General features: G+C 44.6%; 2 protein-coding genes across 3 annotated transcripts in view; one reads left to right on the top strand and one right to left on the bottom strand.

Moving 5' to 3' along the window:
* The window catches only part of arfgap2 (ADP-ribosylation factor GTPase activating protein 2), a 23,718-nt gene extending 10,309 nt beyond the window's left edge, over window positions 1-13,409 (top strand). Inside the window, exons 6-17 of one of the 2 annotated variants that reach the window (XM_075467414.1) lie at window positions 3,079-3,184; window positions 3,440-3,496; window positions 4,581-4,625; window positions 5,252-5,304; window positions 6,081-6,217; window positions 6,331-6,462; window positions 6,551-6,679; window positions 6,757-6,909; window positions 7,611-7,737; window positions 7,825-7,912; window positions 12,102-12,226; window positions 12,312-13,409. In XM_075467414.1, the coding sequence (XP_075323529.1) occupies window positions 3,079-3,184; window positions 3,440-3,496; window positions 4,581-4,625; window positions 5,252-5,304; window positions 6,081-6,217; window positions 6,331-6,462; window positions 6,551-6,679; window positions 6,757-6,909; window positions 7,611-7,737; window positions 7,825-7,912; window positions 12,102-12,226; window positions 12,312-12,332 (1,173 nt within the window). In that variant the 3' untranslated portion in view covers window positions 12,333-13,409. The remainder of the gene's footprint in view (window positions 1-3,078; window positions 3,185-3,439; window positions 3,497-4,580; window positions 4,626-5,251; window positions 5,305-6,080; window positions 6,218-6,330; window positions 6,463-6,550; window positions 6,680-6,756; window positions 6,910-7,610; window positions 7,738-7,824; window positions 7,913-12,101; window positions 12,227-12,311) is intronic. The other variant, XM_075467423.1, reaches the window with a different exon arrangement.
* pex16 (peroxisomal biogenesis factor 16) lies at window positions 13,330-25,642 on the bottom strand. Its single transcript, XM_075467440.1, has 11 exons — window positions 25,348-25,642; window positions 25,135-25,170; window positions 22,749-22,825; window positions 22,533-22,666; window positions 22,053-22,153; window positions 20,292-20,372; window positions 19,804-19,953; window positions 17,365-17,437; window positions 16,795-16,914; window positions 15,934-15,998; window positions 13,330-13,919 (listed from the first exon to the last, which is right to left on the bottom strand). Exons 1-11 carry the CDS (start codon window positions 25,478-25,480, stop codon window positions 13,861-13,863), a joined length of 1,029 nt encoding a protein of 342 aa, XP_075323555.1. The 5' UTR covers window positions 25,481-25,642; the 3' UTR covers window positions 13,330-13,860.
* Between the last annotated feature and the right edge of the window lies 1 nt (window position 25,643).

Here is a 25,643-nt window from a genome sequence, read left to right as displayed (position 1 = left end):
CGCCAAATACAACAAATGTCATCTCAAGGCACTTAGATAGTAAGTCCAATTCAAGCCAATTGGAATTCAATTAATTAATAATAATCATAATTCATAAAATAATCCAATTCGTTCATATAGAGCCAATTCAAAAACAATTTCCTGGCTAAGAAAACCAACAGATTGCACTGAAAACTTTTTGTTTTTCGGTCCAATCTCCCGTCCTGAGCGTGCCTGAGGCGACTGTGGAGAGAAACGACTCCCTTTGAACAGGAAGAAACCTCTGGCAGAACCAGACTCAGGAAGGGTGGCCATCCGCCTCCACCAGCTGGGGTTTGAGAGGACAGAAGGGGGGGGGGGGGCGCGGCCGCGGCGGCACTGTAACACCATTCAAAGGATATCTGTTGGAACAGGGAAACACGAGTTAATGACCACAATAACATCACATATACATAAAGAGAGTAAAGTGAGGAAAGGTGTGACAGATGAGGCCCCCCTGCAGTCTAGGCCTATAGCAGCTTAACTATGGGATGTTTCAGGATCAGTCATGCTGGTATAGCTCACCCTCAGAGTTTGAATAAAGGCATGTGGGCTTTCTTTGTCTTGGTTCTTCGCCTCTCATCCAAAAGACCGTCTATTTCAGGCCTGTCGGCTGCAGCTGGGATGTTCAGGTCGTTCAGGTTGCAAAGTTCATACGAGAGTCATGGAGGTCACCTGCGAGTCGCACACCCACCTGCCCGTTTTTCTGCGTTTATTAATAGGTCATGGAGTTCACCTGTGGGTTGTTCCCAACATGTTTGTCACAGGAATCCAAGGTGTGAAAGCTTGTAGAGCTGCCCGAGGATGCGGCTGCCTCGTAAGAGCAGGGCAGGTGGTTCCAGGGACTCCCTTCACCGTTTCATCATGAACGGGTTCTTTAACTCGGCTCCGTTTCCCCCGATGTTGAGAAGCATTTTCTCCAAACACAATCTGAGAATAAGCCCGTAGCGGTGACAGATGTGCAGATGTTTAAGCTTTAAAGGGGAGTCCACAGTGTGGACGGGCCTGTCCCCAACAGGGGAAGCAACCACCACCCCCCCCTGTACTGTGGACGGTGGTCAGAAAGGGACAAAATAACAGCTGAAACTCTCCATCACTTGGTTTCCTCCATGTCAGAAGGTGGAATATGTTCCAGGCCTGATACCCTGTGATTCACCCTGTCTGTGATAAAGTAAAAGTCTAAATAAGTGTCAGAATTCTTTCCCTTTTTCTGATTTGACTTGTGCCCCACGGTTACCGTAACTTTGTTATGCATAAAGTGCAGCGTGAGCGTGTGAGGAGGCTCTCTGGCATTTTCCCGAGGCGCTTGTTGCTCAACAGATCTTTGTTGCAGCTCCTCTCTGCTGCTGGATTGAAGTTGGTCAACATACCACGGCAGGTGCCGGTTTTATGGTGGCGCTCTTTGAGCTGCTGTCACACACTCGTGTGTATATATAATCACCCGCCCACCTCCGTCTGAGCCCCATTTATTCCCAACATCTAGTTTGATGTTTGACTTCTGTGCTGAAGGTCAAACGGTTTCTTTCCCTGAGGTGGATGTAACCTGGTGCTCAGATCTCCTACGCTGCTTTCAGTCTTCAAACGACACCTTTCTCTTGCATGTGAAGCCTTTCCTGTTGGTTGTTTCAAACTTATTAAAATGACTAAGATCATGTGTGTAAGTGTGCCATGATGCTAAAATATCCACTATGGCTGTGTTCGAAACCACATACTACATACTTCCATTCTGCATACTCATCGATCAGACAGTATGCAGAGCGTTTACCCACAATGCATCTCGCTCCTGCCCGAGCCGAAATCAGCCGGCCTGAAGCTGATTTCTCTTAAGCTCTAAACTCTGTAAACTTGAGCAACATTTGAAACATTTCCAGGTGAGAAAGTAGTCGTTTAGATCCCCAACGTGTTGAAAACCTGACAAAATACCGGCTGTTTACAATTTTGTTCCCACGAATTCGGCGCTACTAAAGCTAGCCGCAGCGAGCAACGTACTTCTGGTTATTTTCACAAAATAAAATACCCGTTGCCTTTTATCATAGGGAAAGCCATTACCATACAATTGGTGCTTTTGTTTTGAAAACAGGAAGTGAACCTACCCTCGTTGTAGCTAGCTTGAAACTGCCGTTTTGACAGGAAATGACGATCGGCGACGTCACGTTACGTTGCATCTTGGGTAGTTTGAGTATGAGTAGTAACCTCATGATGCATACCCAACATTTCGGCGAATCTAGTATGCATCCGGGGAAAAAAAAGTCAGTATGAGTAGCAGGAGAAGTATGCGGTTTCGAACACAGCCGATGTCTTTCAGAATTTTGAGAATAGGCTAAAATTCTATTGAGCTTCTGAGCCTGTTGATCGCCAACTAAGCCTAGCAGTGAAATCATCACAGATCCAATGATTTTGGTTGGATTTTTTTATAATTTTTTTCTGTGGAATGAGTATACTGTTTAGTGAACAAAATGGCATGTTGGCTGATGTCATAATTTGGGGGAATCATTGATTGCCAATGAAGTAAAAATGAAAATATTGGGAAAAAAGTGAAAAAAAACGCCTGATTTCTTTGCATTAAATTGAGTCAAAATCATGTAGAAATGTATTTTTAAGGGTTATAATTTCATTGGATGTTGTCTCCACGTGTGTTCTGTGCATCTGGAATGCATTTATTGACAGCTTACCCAACCCACTGAGGATTTGTGGAAAATTGTAATTTCCCAACATTTTCTATCAAAAGACCACAATTTTTTTTCGCCATGTTTCCGGCAAAGCAGACCCTCTGATTATTGCTTCTTAGGGTCAAAGTGAACATAAAAAAACACAAATAAAAAAGTATGACAGACCATGTCAGGTTCAACCCATTTTATTGAGCTTTTGAGACTTTGGCTCCCCGACTGTGTGTGTTTCCACCATTAACTCTGTGGGAGTTTCCACTTTGGAGTCTCTTCTAATTTAATTTATTTAAAGCTGCCGAGGCCTTAAATACAAAACAAGAAGAGGAAGCAGTTTCATGGTTGTTTTATGGCTTCGCTCATATTATAAAGAACTGTTCTTGCTTCTTCCCTGCAGCCTGCTAACGACTGGAACATGGCGTCGCCGTCCGAGCCGGAGCTGAACGGAGCCGCCGTCACTCCGCAGCTGACAGACCTGATGGTGAAAAGCCAGGACGACAGCCGTGAGTAGAACAAAGCTTCCGCTCGTTTCAAAGAGTTTCACCTTTCACCGAGAAGTAGACATGTGTGTCTGAGGAGAGTATTCTGACAAACCAGTTAAATCCCCCGACTCGATCCATGCAGGTTCACCTGAAAGTTAGGAAAGTTGGGAAAAGACCGACGCTTTAGTCAAAGCTCTGAGTTATCTGACCAGATAAACGGGAGCCCAACGCTTCAGATGTGACAGATTCTGTGTGTTTCTGTCCGGTTGTGTTTAGAGCCAGAGGAAGGACCCAGCATCGATGGTCTGAGCACATCCCCCAAAGCCTCCATGGGTGAGTCAGTCGGCTCCATTCAGCCTCAGAGCAGAGGCCGAAGCATCTTCCTCCTCCCTCATGAGATAATTCTGTGTCTTTGTACCCTCAGAATGGCCCGAAAGTCTCTGTCTTTCTGTTTCTGCCTCCATATATCTCACCCTCATTATCTACATGCCAGCATTTCACTGCACGCAAGTCCAGGGTCGCGATTATCGGCCCAAAGACGACACGAGCATGTTTTGTTTTTTTTTATCATCGACAGCTCTGCTCTTACAGAAGAGCGTCTGATAGGATTAGTTTGAACTTTTATACCATACTGACGTTATTTGAAAGAGTTTTCACACAAATAGAATTGCGTTTGTAGGTTATAATGTATCAGCAGAAGGGATTTAGGTTAGAGCCTGAGGGGATTCTGTTCAAATCCAAAATATGCCTGTTTTCAATGCGTTTTGGTGTCCAGGATCTAAAGATGTACTTTGATATCAAACAGAAAGAACCCGCCGTCGGTTATGTCTTAAAACGGATGTTTAACAGGATTATTTAGTCTTTAAACATGTTTAACACGATTATTTAGTCTTTAAACAGATGTTTAACAGGATTTAGTGTTTAAACGGATGTTTAACAGGAGTTGGTGTTTAAACGGATGTTTAACACGATTATTTAGAGGTTTAACACGATTATTTAGTCTTTAAATGGATGTTTAACAGGATTATTTAGTCTTTAAACAGATGTTTAACACGATTATTTAGTCTTTAAACAGATGTTTAACAGGATTTAGTGTTTAAACGGATGTTTAACACGATTATTTAGAGGTTTAATAGGATTATTTAGTCTTTAAACATGTTTAACACGATTATTTAGTCTTTAAACAGATGTTTAACAGGATTATTTGGTCTTTAAACATCTGTTTAACACGATTATTTAGTCTTTAAACGGATGTTTAACAGGATTATTTGGTCTTTAAACATCTGTTTAACACGATTATAGGAGCATCAGCTGCTTTAGATTCGGATCTGTTGGAAAAAGGATGTTTTTCTCATGTTAAGTCACTTCCTTCTGTGTTTGGATTATGCTCGTGTTGGGTGACGGTCCGGTCCTGTAGAGGACTCCATGCGTTTGGCGTCCCAAGAAGGATGGACGCCTAAAGGTGAAAGCGTGGGCAGCCTTGTGGCTCGGATGCATGGCTGTGCTGCGTGCCTGGCGCTCCTTCAGCCGCCGCCCGTCCTCGCCTCTCCGCTCCTTACGCACTGGAAACAGCTGCCGGCGGAGGCTGCGACGGGCGTGCGCTGTTCCAGGTGTGCACCTGTCGCTCACAAAGACGCCTCCGGGCAAAGTAAAGCCAAATAAAGACTCCGGTCTTCGTGAGGATGTCTTGCATACCTGCCTAATCGGGGGCTGAATGAGTGTTTGTGCCCGCAGCGTTTCAGATGCAGCACAGCAACATTGTGCAAGCAAAACTCACAAAGTAACATCTGAAAAATAGCATCAAAGAATTCCAATAATGGCAGTCGGGCGTCACTGAAAGATGAATAGTTTCCTTAAATAGGTATAATTCTAGCTGTTTGTATGCTCTGTTTTAGTTTTCACATGGTCCAGATGTGCATACGTGTCCCTAACTGAGCATCCTGCTTTCGGCCTTCAGTGATTTGTTCGTTGCTGTTTGAGAATTAACCTTAAAAAGAGCTTTTTCCAACATTACCTGGTGTCTCTGAGCGGGTGTTTTTTTCCTGCTTTGATTTAACATTAAAGGAACTTGTGCCACTTGTGTTGCAGACGTCAAGCCCTCCATCATTGGGAAGAAGAAGCCCACAGCTGCCAGAAAAGGGGTGAGTCCGCCGAAGCTGCTGATTAAAGGGATAGTTCGCCTCTTTTGACATGAAGCTGTATGACATCCCATATCAGCAACATCATTTATGAACATCTTCTTACCCCCTGCTGCGTCCTGTGAGCAGAGTTCCAGCCTCGTTTTGGTGTTGATGAAGGTAGTCCAGCTAGTTGGCTGGGATTTAGAAAATAAAGCGTTTTGCTTCTCAAAACAATATGCGTTCAACAGAGTAATACATTTGCATCACAAAGTCGTTCTCCAGGAAAAATCAAATCAAATTTATTTGTATAGATATCGTGCAGATTTCATGCATAGACAAAAGTCAGACCTCACAATCGCTTGGCACTATTTTCTCTCCCTTCGTATCACTGCCTGCTGTGCAGACCGAGCAGCAAACACCGTAACAGGTGCGGCTGTCGGCAGGCGGCAGCAGGCAGTGATACGAAGGGAGAGAAAATAGGGCCAAGCGATTGTGAGGTCTGACTTTTTCCTGGAGAACGATTTTGTGATGCAAATGTATTATTCTGTTGAACGCATATTGTTTTGAGAAGCAAAACGCTTTATTTTTTAAACCCCAGCCAACTAGCCGGACTACCTTCATCAACACCAAAACGAGGCTGGAACTCTGCTCACAGGACGCAGCAGGGGGTAAGAAGATGTTCAGAAATGATGTTGCTGATATGGGATGTCATACCGCTTCATGTCAAAAGAGGCGAACTGTCCCTTTAACGTCTCTGTTTGTAACTGACTGGAACTAATCCGTCCACGTTGGTGCAGCTCGGAGCAAAGAAAGGCCTCGGTGCCCAGAAGGTGAGCAGCAAGAGTTTCTCGGAGGTGGAGAAGCAAGCACAAGTGGCCGAGAAGCTGAGAGAGGAGCAGGCGGCCGAGTCCAAGAAGCAGGCCGAGGAATCCATGTAAGGACCGGGAACATTCCCGCTTATGTTAGCACAAAGATCATCATGTCGGTTATTATGCTTCTGATAAAGAGTCTGTGACACTGACGTCGCTTCGCTGTCGGCTGTTGCAGTGTGACGTCGATGCGTTTGGCCTACAAGGAGCTGGAGATCGACCGGAAAATGGAGGAAAAGAAGCTCCAGAACCTGAAAGGCAAGAAGAAGGAGCAGGCCGACAGGCTGGGCATGGGCTTCGGCAACAGGAGGTGAGGGTCTGCTGCCGGCCTGGGACCAGGCGGCTAACCGCTAACCCTCAGCAGGTGTGTAAATGCGGCCCGCTGTTTCTCGTTTCAGTGCCGTGTCGCACTCGGTGATGTCAGAGATGCAGGTGATCGAGCAGGAAACGCCCGTCGGAGCCAAGTCGTCCTCTCGCTCCAAACTGGACATGTTCGATGAGCCTGGCTTCACCTCCGGACCCCCAAAGTACACCTCACACCTCGCACTCAAGCTCAGGATATGAAGCAGAGCCGCCTCCTCATCCTCTGTGCTCTGTGTTCCAGATATAAGGACAACCCGTTCACGGTGGGCGACACCTTCGGATCCCGGTGGGACACCGAGGGGGGGACCGCTTCTTTCACCACATCCTGGACTCTGGAGAAAGAGGACCCCAAAGAGGAGGTCACCATCTCTAGTATTCAGCCAATCGGAGAGAGGTATCTGCACACACACACACACTCATTATATCAGAGGCTGTGTTCGAAACCGCATACTACATACTTCCATTCTGCATACTCATCGATCAGACAGTATGCAGAGCGTTTACCCACAATGCATTTCGCTCCTGCCCGAGCCGAAATCAGCCGGCCTGAAGCTGATTTCTCTTAAGCTCTAAACTCTGTAAACTTTAGCAACATTTGAAACATTTTCAGGTGAGAAAGTAGTCGTTTAGATCCCCAACGTGTTGAAAACCTGACAAAATACCGGCTGTTTACAATTTTGTTTCCACGAATTCGGCGCTACTAAAGCTAGCCGCAGTGAGCAACGCACTTCCGGTTATTTTCACAAAATAAAATACCCGTTGCCTTTTATCATAGGGAAAGCCATTACGATACAATTGGTGCTTTTGTTTTGAAAACAGGAAGTGAACCTACCCTCGTTGTAGCTAGCTTGAAACTGCCGTTTTGACAGGAAATGAAGATCTGCAACGTCACGTTATGTTGCATCTTGGGTAGTTTGAGTATGAGTAGTAACCTCATGATGCATAACCAACATTTCAGAGAATCTAGTATGCATCCGGGAACTTCTCGCTTACTCAAACTCAAAAAGTTAGTATGAGAAGTAGGAGAAGTATGCGGTTTGGAACACAGCCAAAGTCTTTGGGCTTTTCTCACCTCTAGTTGTGCTTAAAATCCAGGCTCCCCAGCAGGAGGAAAGCGGAGGTGTCGGCTCCAGTGTCAGAGTCCAGCGAGGCCAGGCAGAAGTTCGCCAACGCCAAGGCCATCTCCTCGGACATGTTCTTTGGTCGGGAGAGCAGCGCCGAGGTGAGGAGCCCTCATCGCCTTCAGCCGGGTCGATGAGTCGTCTGTGAAACTGTGTTTTCCTGCTGCTGACTCTGCTCTGTTTCTCAGTATGAAGCAAAAACCAGGCTGGAGAGCATGTCGGGCAGCACCTCCATCAGTTCAGCCGACCTGTTCGGAGACGGCGGCGATGACAAAGGTAACGCCGGCTTTCATTCGACTTACCGTGAAAAGACCCGAATCATTAAAGTGACGCTGTTAAAGTTAGTCCCAGTCTTCCCCTTTTTATTTACTTATTAAACATTTTCCACTGTGCTCGCAAAAACTGCCAAAACCACGACCATCCAAACTTTCTGGGCACCTCTCTCCGGAACAACATTTTCCATCCGTTAAAACTAATGGTTTCCTTTAGCTCCTTTAGGTTTAAAGGAAGATTTCAGTTCTTTCCAAAGTAAAATGATGTGGAAATTCGTTGCTCTGCAGTTTGTGCACGAAGCTTTCGACTCTTCATGTTTGATTTGGGACTCTGGCCGTGTTCCAAACCGCATACTTCTCCTACTACTCATACTAACATTTTGAGTTAGTATGCGAGTTTGAGTAAGCGAGAAGTTCCCGGATGCATACTAGATTCTCTGAAATGTTGGGTATGCATCATGAGGTTACTACTCATACTCAAACTACCCAAGATGCAACGTAACGTGACGTCGCCGATCGTCATTTCCTGTCAAAAAGGCAGTTTCAAGCTAGCTACAACGAGGGTAGGTTCACATCCTGTTTTCAAAACAAAAGCACCAATTGTATCGTAAGGGCTTTCCCTATGATAAAAGGCAACGGGTATTTTATTTTGTGAAAATAACCGGAAGTGCGTTGCTCACTGCGGCTAGCATTAGTAGCGCCGAAATTGTGAGAACAAAATTGTAAACAGCAGGTATTTTGTCAGGTTTTCATCACGTTGGAGATCTAAACGACTACTTTCTCACCTGAAAATGTTTCAAATGTTGCTAAAGTTTACAGAGTTTAGAGCTTAAAGGAGAATTCCGGCATTTTTACAAACATATCCCATCTGTTGGAGACCAAGGAAAGTTTGCCAAAGGGAAAAACGCGAGAAATTTTCATGCCCGCTGCGCAAAGTTGTCCGATTGTGCTGATTTCCATGAAAGCGGGCTCTATCGGGCAAGCTGTTAACCTTTCCTGAGGCTCTTAACGTGTATCAAAATACTTTTTACCGAATTGGCCGTGGTGTCAGTAGCAATACAATTCAACCCAGGGGCTAACCATACCATTAGCTAGCACAGACATGATACATTTTGAGATTTCAAAAACAGCGCACTTACCTTTCTCAGCTTCCGTGTTCCACAGGCGTGCGCACAAACTAATCGATCGCCGAAGTCATACACTATAGTATTCCAAAGTACTGTCTTCCTCTGTGGTCAGTGCAATACAATGTCCACATCTGCACCACCATGTCTCCCCAATGCGTGACCTAGCAGCAGCTCCCGTATCTGGATCATCGGTTTGAGCCATCCTCGCTGCATCTTGTGCCAACAACTCTTCATCAGTGTATTCTGGTTCAAAAAGATAACCCCGACCATCAAACTCGTCAAACTCTTCCACTCCAACATCAGAACCTGACGAACTATCCATCTCTAAATTGCTTCCAATAAAATCCCGAGGGTTCTTATCTCCCGCAGCTGAATAATGGGCGAAGGTGCGCTCCTTCCAGCAGTCATGTGACACGTCATGACATCACGGCGAATATGGGTGTTGAAACGAGTCAGCTGTTCGATAGGAAACAATAACAAACATGGCAATGTGTAGTTCGGTTCCCGAGGGTCGTTTTTGGTGGACAAAAAGACAATTTTGGAATACTATATATACTATAGTGTATGACTTCGGCGATCGATTAATTTGTGCGCACGCCTGTGGAACACGGAAGCTGAGAGAGGTAGGTGCGCTGTTTTTGAAATCTCAAAATGTATCATGTCTGTGCTAGCTAATGGTATGGTTAGCCCCTGGGTTGAATTGTATTGCTACTGACACCACGGCCAATTCGGTAAAAAGTATTTTGATACACGTTAAGAGCCTCAGAATAGGTTAACAGCTTGCCCGATAGAGCCCGCTTTCATGGAAATCAGCGCAATCGGACAACTTTGCGCAGCGGGCATGAAAATGTCTCGCATTTTTCCCTTTGGCCAACTTTCCTGGGTCTCCAACAGATGGGATATGTTTGTAAAAATGCCGGAATTCTCCTTTAAGAGAAATCAGCTTCAGGACGGCTGATTTTGGCTCGGGCAGGAGCGAAATGCATTGTGGGTAAACGCTCTGCATACTGTCTGATCGATGAGTATGCAGTATGGAAGTATGTAGTAGGCGGTTTTGAACACAGCCTTTGTGTCCTTATTGTTCAGTGGTTTGAAGAACTGCTTCTTAGTTTAATACCTTTGTGTGTTTGGTAATCCTCTCTGAAAGTCTCATTTTACAACCTGCGGTGACATCTGAGCCGCTGCTGGAGAGGGAGACGGTTCCTATTCTGTCCTGATGTCCTCCGTCTGTTCTGTAAACGCCGCTGAAAGTATTCCAGCTGCAGATGTTAACGTCTGACGGTGTTTCTAGGTGTAACTCTGCCAAGTTGAATTGTCTTCTCAGCGTAGTAGTTCCAGTCTAAAATATCACTTAAAGGCAAAACACACAACTGATAGCAGCAAGTCATTCAAGGAAACAGACAGTGGAGCGAGGCTTCTACATAAAAACTACAGAAAGATGCTGATGTTAAAAGTGTGTTTGCACAACAAATGTTATGGCCCTTTCATTCATATGGCAGCACATTGAAAATAAAAAGAGGAAAGTTCCTGGTGGAAACGTGCCGGTGTAGGTGGTCCAACAGGAATGTGGCTCCTCCACCCCTTTGAATGCGGCCTGAGTATCGACACCTCCACGTCTGCCTGGGTCACCCTGGAGGAGACGTTAGTACCAGGTGTGGTCAGAGGTGTTTTCAGACGGCACCTTGGAGTCGAACCTCCTCCCTGTGTTTTATGAATGTTTTTATCTTTTGGTTGCTTTGGGATAACAGTGGCTGCAAAGAATGTCGTCAAACACGAAGCACTTGAGACCAATTTGTTCACAATGCGGGGCTGAAACACTTGAGGGTAAAAGTGACGATGTGCATGTTCATCCCAACTCGTCTGAAAACAAGTCGGAGAAAATTGGTTTAAAGGGACAGTTCGCCTCTTTTGACATGAAGCTGTATGACATCCCATATCAGCAACATCATTTCTGAACATCTTCTTCCCCCCTGCTGCGTCCTGTGAGCAGAGTTCCAGCCTCGTTTTGGTGTTGATGAAGGTAGTCCGGCTAGTTGGCTGGGGTTTAAAAAATAAAGTGTTTTGCTTCTCAGAACAATATGCGTTCAAAAGGCGAGGCATCTTTATTTATACAGCGCATTTCATACCACAGGCAACTCAATGTGCTTTACATAAAGACAAGGCAGTTAAAAGAACAGCATAAAGCAGCATAAAAACGAGCAATTTAACGAGTAAAAAGATCAAAATTAAAACAGTTAAAAGCAATCAAAGAAGAGGGGAAAAAGACAAATATAAACACACGGAAAGAGAAATGTTTTTAACCTGGATTTAAAAGTGCTCCAGTTGGAGCTGATTTCAGTTCTGCTGGTAGTTTGTTCCAGTTGTGTGCAGCATAACAGCTAAAAGCTGCTTCACCGGGTCCAGTACTACATTTGCATCACAAAATGGCTCTCCAGGAAAAAGTCAGAGCTCACAATCGCTTGGCCCTATTTTCTCTCCCTTCGTATCACTGCCTGCTGTGCAGACAGTGCAGTAAACACTGTAACAGGCGCGGCTGTCGGCAGGCGGCTTTATCCTTGATTTCAACTCGTGAATTGCCAGAGTGACCCATACTTAACATGCTGGTGGGTCATGTGACGGGTCATGTGATTTAGTCTTCCCATAATAACATTTCCAAGATGTCTGTGTGCCAGGTTACCACTACGGGCAGAGCTAGCTCAATTTAAATCGCTTGTTTTTGGTTGCTAAAGGAAAGATTCAAACCATTTAACACCCATTGACACATCTTTAACACTAGGGAGTGTTATTTTGAGAAAAATGTCAGGAATGTGTTCTATATAGTTTGTTTTATGTCCCCCATAATTTTCCTTGATGGAGAAATTATCCGGGTTCTTAACGCCCAATGTGACATATATGTCACATTTCAGATCTCGGACAGTGGGGGGTGGTATTTTGAGAAAAAAAATTCAGAAATGTGTTCTATGTGGTCTATTTAGTCTGTGTTACGACCCCCTTAATTTTCATTGAAGTAGAAATGGGTCGGGGTCCTCGTGGGTTAAACCTGAGTGACGGTTCTCCTCTCCTCAGGCAGGGCATCGGGCTTCGACGGCGTGCTTCCCTCCGGACCGGACATCGCACAATTCAAGCAGGGCGTGAAGACCGTGGCCGGAAAGATGGCCGTCCTGGCCAACGGCGTGATGAACACCATCCAGGTGAGACATCAGGGAGTCTAGCTCCACCTCGGTACGGCCTTCAGAAAGGTTCCCTCACAGCTCGGCTCTTCTTTCTCTCCGTCAGGATCGCTACGGCGCCTACTGAGCGGCGGCCCGGAGAAGCGTCGCCTGAGCGAGGCGGGACGGGAAGCAGAAAGATTGCATGGACAAAGGAAGCGTCCCTCCTGCCCGGCCTCCACCACAGACTATTTTTCCAGGAGTGACGCAGTATCCCCCCCCCCCACTTCGCTCGTTCTCATTAGCAGACTCCTGATTTTTATTTTCATAAATGAAAGCATCACGGAGTTAAAAGTCTTTTCTAAAAACCAGACTTTTGTTTTAATTTACTCTTCGGAACCTTTCGGTCTTAGCTTTTCAAAATGAATTCTTTATTTTAATTCTTCAGAGTTTTGATTCATATTATCAGAAAGTGTTTTGTTTGTGACATTAAAACAAGGTGCAGTATCTATTTTTTAGTTAATTTGAGGAAGAATCCATCATGTTTTCTTTCTTCGCTCGCTCTGATTTGGGATCGATGCGTTTCAGTCCAGCTCAAACGGGTTCACATACTTGACGTCTCAGCTGCTGTGGTTATTTACGGTTAAACACGGGGACTCTTACATCAAACACCTCCGGTTCAGTTAAACAAAGGAGTTTAAAGCCCTAACTGGAGAGTCACCTGGCGCCTGATGGGACCTGATGGGTCCCAGCTCGTGACACGAGGACACAGATTTGTCTATGCACCACAAGCTTTACAACCTCCACCCCGGTTTTACTTTGTTCCTGCTGGCTGGATCTCAAGCCTGCCGTCATTTACCTCGACTCTCGCATTAAAGACGTATTCCTGGTGACCCCGAGGCCACATCGTAAGGAGGTCTTTGCTTCTCCGCCATCTAAAACGAAGCATCCACATCCTGTTTGTGTTGCAGTTCATCTTTAAGCCCCGCCCCCTTTTCGCCTTATGTTCCGAGCAGACTTGACGTTCAGCGACCGATCTCTGGAAAGTGTTTTTTTTTTAGTTTTCTTTAAAACAGAGTGACATATTTTCCCCCTCTATGCCTGTGTACACCCCACCCATGAGAGCCTTCAAAAAAACAAACATGTGGACTGAAAGGATGAAAGTATTTATTTGTAGGCTACAAAAAGAAACTTATTCAATATGTTAATAAAGATCAAAACCCTCTGCCGGCTTCTCTTTGACTCCAGCACACACTCAGACTCACGGCTTTTAAAAAATGAGCTAACTTTTAATTGAAACGTGGCGTGTCGTTGTTGCCTTTTAAGTCGTCTCTGCAGCCAGCTGCCGACACAGATGTCGCACCACAAATCATACGAGAAGGGTCATCGTGTGAACGCCACGTAAATCACCGTCAGAAGGAAGTTGTTCGGCATGTCTGATGGGAGGCAAACGTTTCTGCAGCGCTCGAGATTCTTAAAAACAAGTGAAAAAAAAAGGTTACATTTCGCCGTCGGGGGAAAATCATTTTTAAATTGATTTTTTTTTTGGGGGGGGGGGGGGCCGACGAGACGCCGTCTCCGGAGGAGGAGTGCCGACAGCCTGGCGGCTCCGTCCCCACAGCTGCCCCGCGCTGACTTGAAGAAGAAAGTGGAAGATCCGAGCTCCTCCTGCAGGTTTAGCCCCAGTTATAGAAGTAGATCTTCTGCCAGGTGGGGAGGTACTCCATCAGAGGACCTGAAAACGCACAGAAAACAGATGAGTTCCTCTGGCTGCTGGGGATGTTTGAGCCTTAATCACATTCCTTAAAGGGACAGTTCGCCTCTTTTGACATGAAGCTGTGTGACATCTCATATCAGCAACATCATTTCTGAACATCTTCTTCCCCCCTGCTGCGTCCTGTGAGCAGAGTTCCAGCCTCGTTTTGGTGTTGATGAAGGTAGTCCGGCTAGTTTTGCTTCTCAAAACAATATGCGTTCAACAGAGTAATACATTTGCATCACAAAATGGTTCTCCAGGAAAAAGTCAGAGCTCACAATCGCTTGGCCCTATTTTCTCTCCCTTCGTATCACTGCCTGCTGTGCAGACCGAGCAGCAAACACCGTAACAGGCGTTTGAAGGGAGAGAAAATAGGGCCAAGCGATTGTGAGCTCTGACTTTTTCCTGGAGAACCATTTTGTGATGCAAATGTAGTACTGGACCCGGTGAAGCAGCTTTTAGCTGTTATGCTGCTCACAACTGGAACAAACTACCAGCAGAACTGAAATCAGCTCCAACTGGAGCACTTTTAAATCCAGGTTCAAAACATTTCTCTTTCCGTGTGTTTATATTTGTCTTTTTCCCCTCTTCTTTGATTGCTTTTAACTGTTTTAATTTTGATCTTTTTACTCGTTAAATTGCTCGTTTTTATGCTGCTTTATGCTGTTCTTTTAACTGCCTTGTCTTTATGTAAAGCACATTGAGTTGCCTGTGGTATGAAATGCGCTGTATAAATAAAGATGCCTTGCCCTTTGAACGCATATTGTTCTGAGAAGCAAAACGCTTTATTTTTTAAACCCCAGCCAACTAGCCGGACTACCTTCATCAACACCAAAACGAGGCTGGAACTCTGCTCACAGGACGCAGCAGGGGGGAAGAAGATGTTCAGAAATGATGTTGCTGATATGGGATGTCATACAGCTTCATGTCAAAAGAGGCGAACTATCCCTTTAAACCAATTTTCTCCGACTTGTTTTCAGACGAGTTGGGATGAACATGCACATCGTCACTTTTACCCTCAAGTGTTTCAGCCCCGCATTGTGAACAAATTGGTCTCAAGTGCTTCGTGTTTGACGACATTCTTTGCAGCCACTGTTATCCCAAAGCAACCAAAAGATAAAAACATTCATAAAACACAGGGAGGAGGTTCGACTCCAAGGTGCCGTCTGAAAACACCTCTGACCACACCTGGTACTAACGTCTCCTCCAGGGTGACCCAGGCAGACGTGGAGGTGTCGATACTCAGGCCGCATTCAAAGGGGTGGAGGAGCCACATTCCTGTTGGACCACCTACACCGGCACGTTTCCACCAGGAACTTTCCTCTTTTTATTTTCAATGTGCTGCCATATGAATGAAAGGGCCATAACATTTGTTGTGCAAACACACTTTTAACATCAGCATCTTTCTGTAGTTTTTATGTAGAAGCCTCGCTCCACTGTCTGTTTCCTTGAATGACTTGCTGCTATCAGTTGTGTGTTTTGCCTTTAAGTGATATTTTAGACTGGAACTACTACGCTGAGAAGACAATTCAACTTGGCAGTGTTTACAGATGACTTTGGTTCTGTCGACTCCGCCGTCTGGAAGAACTTTAACATGAAAATGGCCGAGTAAAAGTTCCGTACCCTTCTCCATGTTTGGTGGATCCGCCGATTACTTTCTTTTCCTGTTCCACAGCAGACAGCAGCAGACTTTTACAAAATAAAAGCCTGTGAGCGACAGACTTTTACAATAATAAAATAAATAATAAAACCTGCGCTGATGCGCAATAAAATATTTATCGCATTAAATAATTAACGAGTTAACGTGATAATAACGAGTTAACTCGCCCAGCCCTACAAATTTTATACCAAACTTCAAGTCTTGAGTTCCACAGCTGTCCTCTGGGGGGCGTTCGTGTGCACACAGACTGATTAAAGTGCACCTGCGCAGTCCTGTTGGAGCAGCTCGGCTCTTCCAAAGGTTCAAACCAGACAAACACACCGCGGTACTTACGTGCCACGAGTCCGATTCCTGGGACGTGATCCGCCAGAAGTCTGAGCAGGAAGACGATCTTCGCCCTGCGGGTGAAGCGGCGTCGTTAACACGGTGAAAACACAGCTCGGCACCAAGTACACCAACACTCACACAGGGAGCGGTTTTAGTGACCACACCCATGTCTTTGGGCAAGTAAATGACATTGATGTGAACATTTAAAATGGACGCTCTCATCCTGTAGATCTGCTGGGTTATTCCTTCATCAGCAGTGGAAAAAAATTCAACTTGCAATTTCCACTGGATTTTTTTCCATTGAATTTTTTGAAGTTGAATTTTTTTACACTGATTTTTGTTTTTAGAGATTGACTTTTTTTTTTTTTTGCACTGTTGGTTTTTCAAATTCAAAGTCTGATTTTGATGCTGTAAAAATTCAATATTGGAATTTCGTATTCAAACTGATGGCACACAAAAACTTCCGTATGAATGGTGTTCATGGATGTTCTGTTTGTTCCTTATTTTGGTGCAAAGAGCCTTAAAATCAAGCACTCGTGCTTTGTTCTGTCAGCTGTGACAGCGGCTGAGTCGGCTTTTAGTTTAGACCCGACTGCTCTGTTAAAGCCAACTTCGTCCATTTAACATGAACCCGGTTGTTGGTTAGTTAAAGCTGGTAACCAGAGGGATACACCGAGTCTGTTTCCCAGTTTTTCTAACCCAAAGGACCCCATTTCTGAAGGATGGTTTGTTTTCAGCTTGTCAGAAGTGATTTCATGTCTTTGATTTCTCCATAATTGGAGTATTTTGTGGTTTTAGAGGAAAACCGCGATTAAAACAACAACATCGCAGCCATCTTACATCACCTTAGTGTTCACAGATACGTACTCTGAGTATTTGTCATAGAAGGGTGAACGCAGAAGGTAGTAGGACAGAAGAAAGGCCCGCCTCCTCATCTCAGCCCTCTCCCATCGGTTCTGGAATTTGGCGTCCTTGAGGAGAGCGAAGCTGCAGGTAACCAGACAAATAAATGACAAAGAAATGTTTCTCCTCTGATTCACATGTCAGAGCCACACTGATTCAGATGTGGATGCATCTGAAAACCAGTCATTATGAGTGATGCAACAGGTTTAGCCTCAGGTAAATACCTGTCTGAGCTATGCGCTCATAAGTTTTGGAGAGTTTTTTTCCCTCTCTAACTGTTCAAAAAACAGATTTGTTAACACACAGGCAGAAACCTGAAAGAAAATATATTATTTAACTGGAATACTTTTTCTGTTGCTGCTTTTTTAAAGTTTTTTTTCACATAAAGTCACTTCATAATGTCCTCCAGAATCTGATAAACCTTAAACTCCATAAGAAAATACACCTAAAATCCATTTACTGATATGACTGAGAAAACACAGCAAAGATTTGGCACTGAATGATGTGATTTACCATGAATTCGTTTGGATTTACCTCGACAGTTCAAGGACTCCAGAGACGAGCCACGGCTTCCACGACCGCTTCCCACAAAGTCCGAGAGCGAGTACTGCAGTTAGGATGGACCGAGTTAAGAGAGACTGACATTAAAGGTCTCCTGTGGCACTAAACTACAGTAAAAAGTGAAGATGAAACTATAAACAAACACAGTGATTATGTTGTCATAAAGTGATGTGGCAGAACTGATCGCACACAGATCCCTCCACCATGTTTGGAACAGAGTCCCATCTTTCTCTGGTTCTTATTTCAGGGCTCCTTAATGACAGAGTGATGGTGGCTACATTAGAGCAGCCATGTTTGTCTCTTTAAGCTTCTTCTTCAGCACACAGAAGGCCCGCTCAGCTGGATTTAAATCAGCCGACCGGCTCGGCCGTTTCAGCTCTCAGAAACTCTGCTGCTGCCTCAGCAGGATGTTTGGGATCATCATCTTGTTGCAGGATGAAGCTTTGGAGGCTTTTACTGGAACTGGAGCAGATCAGATGTTTCTCTCCAGCTTCATTGTGCAGCTCCATCATCAGTGGATCACTTATTTGTTTCCTAAATTATCTTCCCATTTGTCTCGGTACCTAACTTACTGCACTTACTCTAGCACTAGTTATGCTCTTAATTTATTAACCAGTACTTGGGTGACTTGGGCCGGTCTGTTAAACCGAGCCTCAGAAACCTGGGTGTTGTGTTTGACAAAGACACTGCAAACAGCTGACCAAAAAGACCTTTTTTCAACTGAGGAAAATCTCCAAACTCAGGAAAATGGTGTCACAAAATGATTTGGAGCTGATTATTCATGCATTTGTGTCTTCGCGTTTGGACTATTGTAATAGTCTGTTTTCATGTCTGAACAAGGAGGAGCTGCAGTTAGTGCAAAACTGTGAACTCTCACCCGCTCTAATACTCACTCAACCCCTGTTCTTAAAGCTTTTCATTGGCTGCCAGTTTCCTCTAGGATCAATTTCAAAATGTTGGTTTTAACTCTCAGAGCATTGCCTGGTCAGGCTCCAGCTTACATCAGTGACCTGATCCAGTCTTACACCCCAGCTCGGGATCTGAGGTCTGTGGATCAGAAGCTACTGATGGTGCCACGCACTCGTTTCAGGACCAGAGGAGACCGATCCTTCCAGGCTGTTGCTCCCAGGCTGCTGCTCCCAGGCTTTGGAACGATCTTCCGCTCTCTCTGCGTTCGATGGAGTCTGTCGACGCCTTCAAAAGGCAACTTAAGACCTATTTATTTGTTCAGGTTTTTTTCTTAATCGTCTTAGGGCTGCTATGATTGTCACTGAGTTGCTTTGGCCTTTTAAACTTGTATTTTTATGTACTTCTTAACTGTGTGTTTCTATTGTAACTGTAAAGCGCTTTGTGACTGGTCTGTGAAAGGCGCCGTACAAATAAAGATTATTTACTTACTTACTCTTAACTGTTTGGTTTTTAAAGGAAATGCACTTATGATTTCTTGTGACCTGAAGTTCTTTTGCCTACCGATGTGGAACACACTTATTGTAAGTCGCTTTGGATAAAAGCGTCTGCAGAATGACTGTAATGTAATATATTTCAGCCTCATAACAGCTTCTTCTCCTCGTGTTGAACAGCTACAGAAACAAGCCGAGGTATCTTATCCCTGCACAGATGAAGCAGTGAAACACACCTGTCCCGGACATTATGGAGCCCTGAAATGAGGGAGACTGTGGATACAAAGGGTTGGAATTTCTACATGTTGGAACTGAAATGTAGGAAAATGACTTTAAATTAAAGTGCGAGTTGTTTGATTCAGAGTTTCACTGTGAGGAGCAGAGGGGGAACATCTGTATTTTCAGGAAAATCTCAGCTTTGTTCTCACTGCTGATACAGAACAAACAAAGGCTTCATTCCCATTGCTCACACACAGCCTCAGCCTGCAGCAGTTTGCCATCTAGAGTTCAGTTTCATCAACGCACCCATCGGTCCGAGCAATCCATCCAAAGCTGTGCTGATCCAGGACTCAGTTTACCTGCTAAAAATCTGCTCGAGCTTTTACCAACGCAGAAAACTCCTACTTCAGACTCAGTTTAGCTTCTAAACTTATTCCTGATATTTCCCCATCTGTATACCTGATGGAAACAAACTGCTTGTGCAACAGCTTACACTTCACAGCAATGAGGAAAGCTGCTTCAGATGTTTGCCTTCATGTGTCACCAAATCTGCCGTTCGGCAGCCCAAAAATAAAAGACTGAAGGGATGAATGCAGTCGTTCCATCAGACCGAAGACGTCTGAGGCTGCGCTGGCAACAGCTTTCCAACATTAAACTGTGACGTTACCGTTTTCCTCTACGACGCCACAGGACACGGGAGCAAGCAGCCCTGAGAGGATTATTACAGAACCCGAAGGAAATCACCAGAATCTACAAATCTGCGCAGACTGGACAGACGCTGGGAGAAGGATACGATGCACAAGCGGTCGTCCGATGTATGCGGACTCGGCGAGAGTCCCTTGGAGGCCCAGAGGTGTTGGTTTGCTGCTGAGCTTCTCCTTCAAGCTGCCCCTCCTCTTCCTCTGGCTCGGCGCCCCCCACAGCCGGGTCTGCAGGGAGGAAACTGCCACAAACGGACAGTTATTTGAAAACAGTTGAACCATTTTTTGCCCCTAAAACCTTGAATTGTGTGGACGTAACTTATGTTGTATCTACACTGTTCAAATCTAAGACTCAAGATGTGTAAAAGTTGGACAACTCGGTCACAATAGGTCATTTTTTCTTTAAGCCAAAGACAAAAAGTCGAGGCCGAGCAGCGTTCCAACCTGCCAATCAGCGGCCATTAAGAGCTGTTCCAGCATTTCTGGTCGGAATGCTTTTGTCCCGACACGAACCTGATATTTCTTTGTTTGCCGAGTCGCACAGAAGCTTAAGAAGCTCAAAGGGCTCCACTTTTCTCACCGCTGCCCAGCCCCCTGATGACTCGTCCCGACCTCTGACCCACAAAGCAGGCGTCGTCCTCCGGCTCGCCGCTGCCGTCGTCTGTGGAGGAAAGCACCGTCTCATTCATCACTGCGAATCACTGTCACCTTTTCCACTTCTTAATAACCGACTTATTAACTTTAATAACCGACGGCTTGCAGAGTGTGTGGAACATCATGAAACGTGCATCAGTCCCGCTTTGCTGCATTTATTGCTACAGTTGTGCACTTTCAACCCTTGGTGCAGATAATAATCGGTTTCTGTTTTACTCTCAGTGTGCTGTTGATCCTTTCACTTTCATCCTGAGTTGTGGTCAGATTAAGACAGCGATACTCACTGTTGTTTTCACAAGAGCCACATTGGCAGAGCAAAATCAAGGGAAGAGCCACTTTTACCACAACATACTAAAGTCCCCTTTTGCAAATATGCATTTCTACATATAAAACATCCCACAAAAAAAGAAACAACACAGCCAATACATTTTCAATTCAGACCACATTTACCTTAATACTGGGCTGAGAGGAAGCTGGCGTGCATGTCCTCGACTTTCTTCATGTTGTATTTGTAGTTTGTTGTTGTAATCATAGTGAGACATTCAGGATGAGCATGGTTTTTGTGCTGGTTTTTGCCTTTTTTAATTAAAAACCGATCCATTGCTGGTGGTCGGTAGCTCCGCCCCTTGTCATGTTGTCAGGCTGAAATGTTTCCTCATACGACACGGACACAACCTTGGCGTGTTTAATAAGTTAAACCTCCACGTGGTCTCCTTTGTCTGCGGCGCTCTGCTCTCCTTCCTTCATGAAACCAAGAAGTATGGCCTGCGCTCCATCCTGCGTCTCCTGACTCTCTCTGTGAGCTCTGCCAGCCTCCATGTTAGACGCCCCATGTGATCGTCCATGATTAATATCACCATCATGCAGACCATGAACATGGTGGCCTCCCCGCTCTCCATGTTAGCTTCTTGGTGGTGTTTTCTTCTTCTCTCCTTACTTTTACCGGTTTTGTTTTGTTCTGTTTTGTTGTTGAATGTGGCGCTAAAGTAACACGTCGCTGTCGCAGACGGCTGCGCTGCATCAGTCCCCATCAAGGTCCCGACTCATGTGGGAATGCAAACTGAAACAGTTCCCCTGGAGAAGGGCGGTTATTAGGACGAAACTCGAGGAGGACCGTTCTTAGAACGGCTCTGTCCGAATGCGGCTATTATGTAAGAGGGTTCCCTTCCCCAATCGCTTGTCCAGCCACCTAGCGATAGCCGCACATGTTACGGTGTTTACTGCTCGGAAGCAGGGGACTGCTCGGTCTGCTCTTCGGTCTGCACAGTTTACATTGGATGCATTGATATCAAGGGAGGCAAAAATAGCGCCAAGCGATGTGAGGTCTGATTTTTTTCCTGGACAACGATTTTGTGATGCAAATGTATTACTCTTTTGAACGCATATTGTTTTGAGAAGCAAGACGCTTTATTTTTGTGTCCCCAGCCAACTAGCCGGACTACCTTCATCAACGCCAAAACGAGGCTGGAACTCTGCTCACAGGACGCAGCAGGGGGTAAGAAGATGTTCATAAATGATGTTGCTGATATGGGATGTCATACAGCTTCATGTCAAAAGAGGCGAACTATCCCTTTAAAAAAACAAATCTATGAAAAAATGACCCAACTTGACTCCACTAGATGGAGGAAGAAATTACATAGTGTCCCTTTAAGGTGTTTAAGGCTGTGACTGACGACGGTTTACCGACCTTCACCGACGCATTCCGCACTTCTGTCCAGGGGGATTATGGGAGGTGAAGTCTGGAGGCCAGATTTGTACACCAGAAGAAGAACGAAGCGGAAAACTGCCCTGGAAAAGAAAACGTCAAAGAAAACACACACTTTAGAGCCTTCTATATTACACACGGATTCCAGACTGAATAACCAAAACTTTACGGACAAACGGTGAATAATGAAGCCAGGCTTTTAGTTTAGGTTCCAGTTTGTCGCAAAGCCGCAGCTGGAGCTTCAGCTCAGCTCAGTAAAGCGTCTGTTTCACACCAAACTGGGGAAATGAGTTCCTTATGTAGCTGGCTTTGAGCCTCGGGTGCTGGCTAAAACAATCAGATTCTGTCCACTGGATGATGATGTCCTGACTAATCTGATGACTGCTAAATCAATTGTTACTGTTAAATCTTACTTTTTTTTCACTTTTTATTTTTGAATCCCACTGAAGGAGGAGGGCATACTTAAAAATATGAATGAGTCCGACGACCAGCCAGCGGCCGACTTCCCCCCACAGCTTGCAGGCTCCTATCTCCAGGAAGACCTCCACGTACTCCAGCACCGACAGCCAGGTGAGGAGCCTCTGCTGAGACAGAGACTGAACACACAACGGCACTTTCATCAGCCGTTCAGACACCAACAGAGCAGGAATTCATTTCTGAACGATGCTCGGCGCTCACCTCAGGGAGGGCACATCGCAGCCCTTTGCGCAGGATGCTGTCGTTGAACAGAACCAGGAGGTTGGAGGCGGAGTACACTGAAAAGAAGAGAAACTAAGTCACCAGCAGAGCCATTTACAGTCATGAATAACTAGGGCTGGGCCAGTTAACTCATTATTAACTTGTTAATTATTTAACACATTTAACACAATTAGTTAACACAGTTTTTTGTTTTGTTTGTAATTATTTTTTGGGGCTTTTGTGCCTTTAATGGATAGGAAAGTTCAGAGAGACAGGAAGCAGGGGGCAGAGAGAGGGGGAACGACACGCAGCACAGAGCCGTCCGATGCGGGACTCGAACCGGGGCCAGCTGCAGCGAGGACTACAGCCTCTGTACATGGGGCGGCTGCTCAACCCACTACGCCACGGACCACCCCTGTTTTATTATTTATCTTATTTTGTAAAAGTCTGTTGCTCACAGGCTTTTATTTTGTAAAAGTCTGCTGCTGTCTGCTGTGGAACAGGAAAAGAAAGTAATCGGCGGATCCACCAAACATGGAGAAGGGTACGGAACTTTTACTTCAACCAATGAAAAAGCGTTGAGCACAGCACAGAACTCGTCCCAACAGTTTTGACTTCTTTTTTTTTTTTTTACTTTAACCCAGTTATGTTTAAATTAAAACAAATTCAGAGATCAGAGTCAGATTAGAGCTCCTTTTTGGGGGGGGGGTTGTTCAGTGAAGTGTTATTTAACTGGATTTAACCTTCAAAAGGCAACAGCATGTTAGATAATATCCTGCTTTTAGATTCCTGCTTTTTAATTTAAAACATATTATTCTATCATTAACAAACCTTCAGGCTGACTGAACTCATCTTTTCCACTTCTGTGTTGTTTAACAGTCATTAACTTTAATAACCGACTGCTTGCAGAGTGTGTGGAACATCATAAAACACGAATCAGTCCCGCTTCGCTGCATTTATTGTTACAGTTTTGTATTTTCAATCTCGGGTGGCGATAATAATCCGTTTCTGTTTTACTCTCAGTGTGTTGTTGTTCATTTCACTTTCACTCTGAGTTGTGGTCATTAGTGTGGGGGGAGGGGGCTTAACGATACACAGAAGTCATAGTTTGGTCTGTTTTCAATACAAATGGGCTAAAAAAAAAAGCACAAATTAAATATAATTTAATAAGATTCCAGCTTCATGTGAGTCCTGTGCAACACAATTATTATAAAAAGTCAAACTAAATCATTTATCAAAATGCACCTTTTAGAGAATTAACTGCTATTTAATTCAAATGAGCAGATTTTAGTTTCAATTTTCCAAGTTTTAACAAAGATTCTGTGTTTTTTAATTGATTTGTTTATCAGAAGAATTGATGTGAACATTTTGTGCATGAATCTGTTTGCACTAACAGTGTCCAACTAAGAGCAGAGGAAGCAGATCCAGCCTCCATCTGTTCCACAGCAGCAGCTGAACTCAAGAGACTCAGCTCATATCCTCAGTGTGTTTAAAACAAGCAGGAGACGGGTCTGCTCTCATGTTCAGCTTTTTAACCCGAGTATAATGGTCCCTTCTGCTTTAAAAGTCATTGGGAGGACTCTCCTGTAGGGGGCGTAGTATGTTTCTGTATGATGGCACTCAAACCGAAACTTGCTTTGAGGTTTATGAAGTTCTCCGAGAAATCACATGACTGATGAGAAGTGAAGCCCAGACAAACATCAATGATTACTTTCTTCTTCAAAGCCAATCTGTCACCTATAACCAGTGTTGCATTTAAATATTGACATTGGTTCAAATGACACAGGTGCAAAGAGTATTAACTAAATTAAATAAATTAAATATAAAAGGCTTCTTGAAGGACATCCCAAAGCTCTTCTGGGTGCAGAAGAACGTGCAAACCTAAATATAAACCCAGAATCTGTGGCAGAAAAAGAGTTTGTTCAGTTCTGAGCAGCTTTAAAGTGAATATCTGGTCTGTTCTGTGCATGAAATGCACGGTATATTTGAATTTATCTGGACTGTTGCTTGTTATGCACGAATTTGTGCATAATCCGCGATAGCGATGCCACCACAGGTGTGAATCTGTACATAATACGCGATAGAGAAGACACGACAGGTGTGAATTTGTACAAATCTGCGATAGCGATGCCACCTCAGGTGCACGGTATCTTTTACTGTTGCTTTTTTAAAATTATTTTATTTGTTTCTCTTTATATTCTTTTATGTATTTTTAATGCTTCTTCCACTCCCTGCTGCAATGCTTTTATTTTATGTAAAGCACTTTGAATTTTTTGTACATGAAATGTGCTACAAATAAACTTGACTTTGACTTAAATGTGTTAATGCAGGAAAACACAAGGCCTTGATATTTGTTTTTGATTAGTTTTTTTTTTTTTTTACTTACCCAGTTCAGACAATTCATGGGAATCAGCAAAGCGCCCTGAAAAACAAGAGTTATGACATGTTGTCATGAGCTGCTGCAGGTCATGTTTTGAATTTCCACATTTCTAGGACATTTCAGCTCTGATCTGGGACAAAGTTCTGGGTAGTTAGGAGTGTGCCTGAACTTTCACACGCACACGCACGTCTCTAAGGCTTCAGCCCCGCTGTCACTGACCTGCGATCAGGTAGGAGAGAGTCCGCACAATGCTCTCCAGCTGCGCCGTGGCAGCTGGGTTCCTCCGCACATACTCGGTGTAACGCTCATAAACACGGCTCACTTTGTGCATGTACTCCTTAAAGTGAGACATTTCAGCCTTAAAAGACACGGCCGCTCTTCATTTAGCCTCTCAGTTCAGAATATAACGGCCACGACGAGTTTTTCTCGGCTTCTTACAACTGTTTTTTTCAAAACTTGACATACTTCCGCTTGGATGAACCGACACTCATTAGCGTCCCCTTCGCCCTCAGGTC

Source organism: Odontesthes bonariensis, chromosome 1 (genome assembly GCF_027942865.1).
Source record: "Odontesthes bonariensis isolate fOdoBon6 chromosome 1, fOdoBon6.hap1, whole genome shotgun sequence".
Classification (NCBI taxonomy): domain Eukaryota; kingdom Metazoa; phylum Chordata; class Actinopteri; order Atheriniformes; family Atherinopsidae; genus Odontesthes; species Odontesthes bonariensis.
The sequence above is the reverse complement of the archived record's forward strand: the minus strand, read 5'-3'. Positions and strand labels throughout refer to the sequence as shown.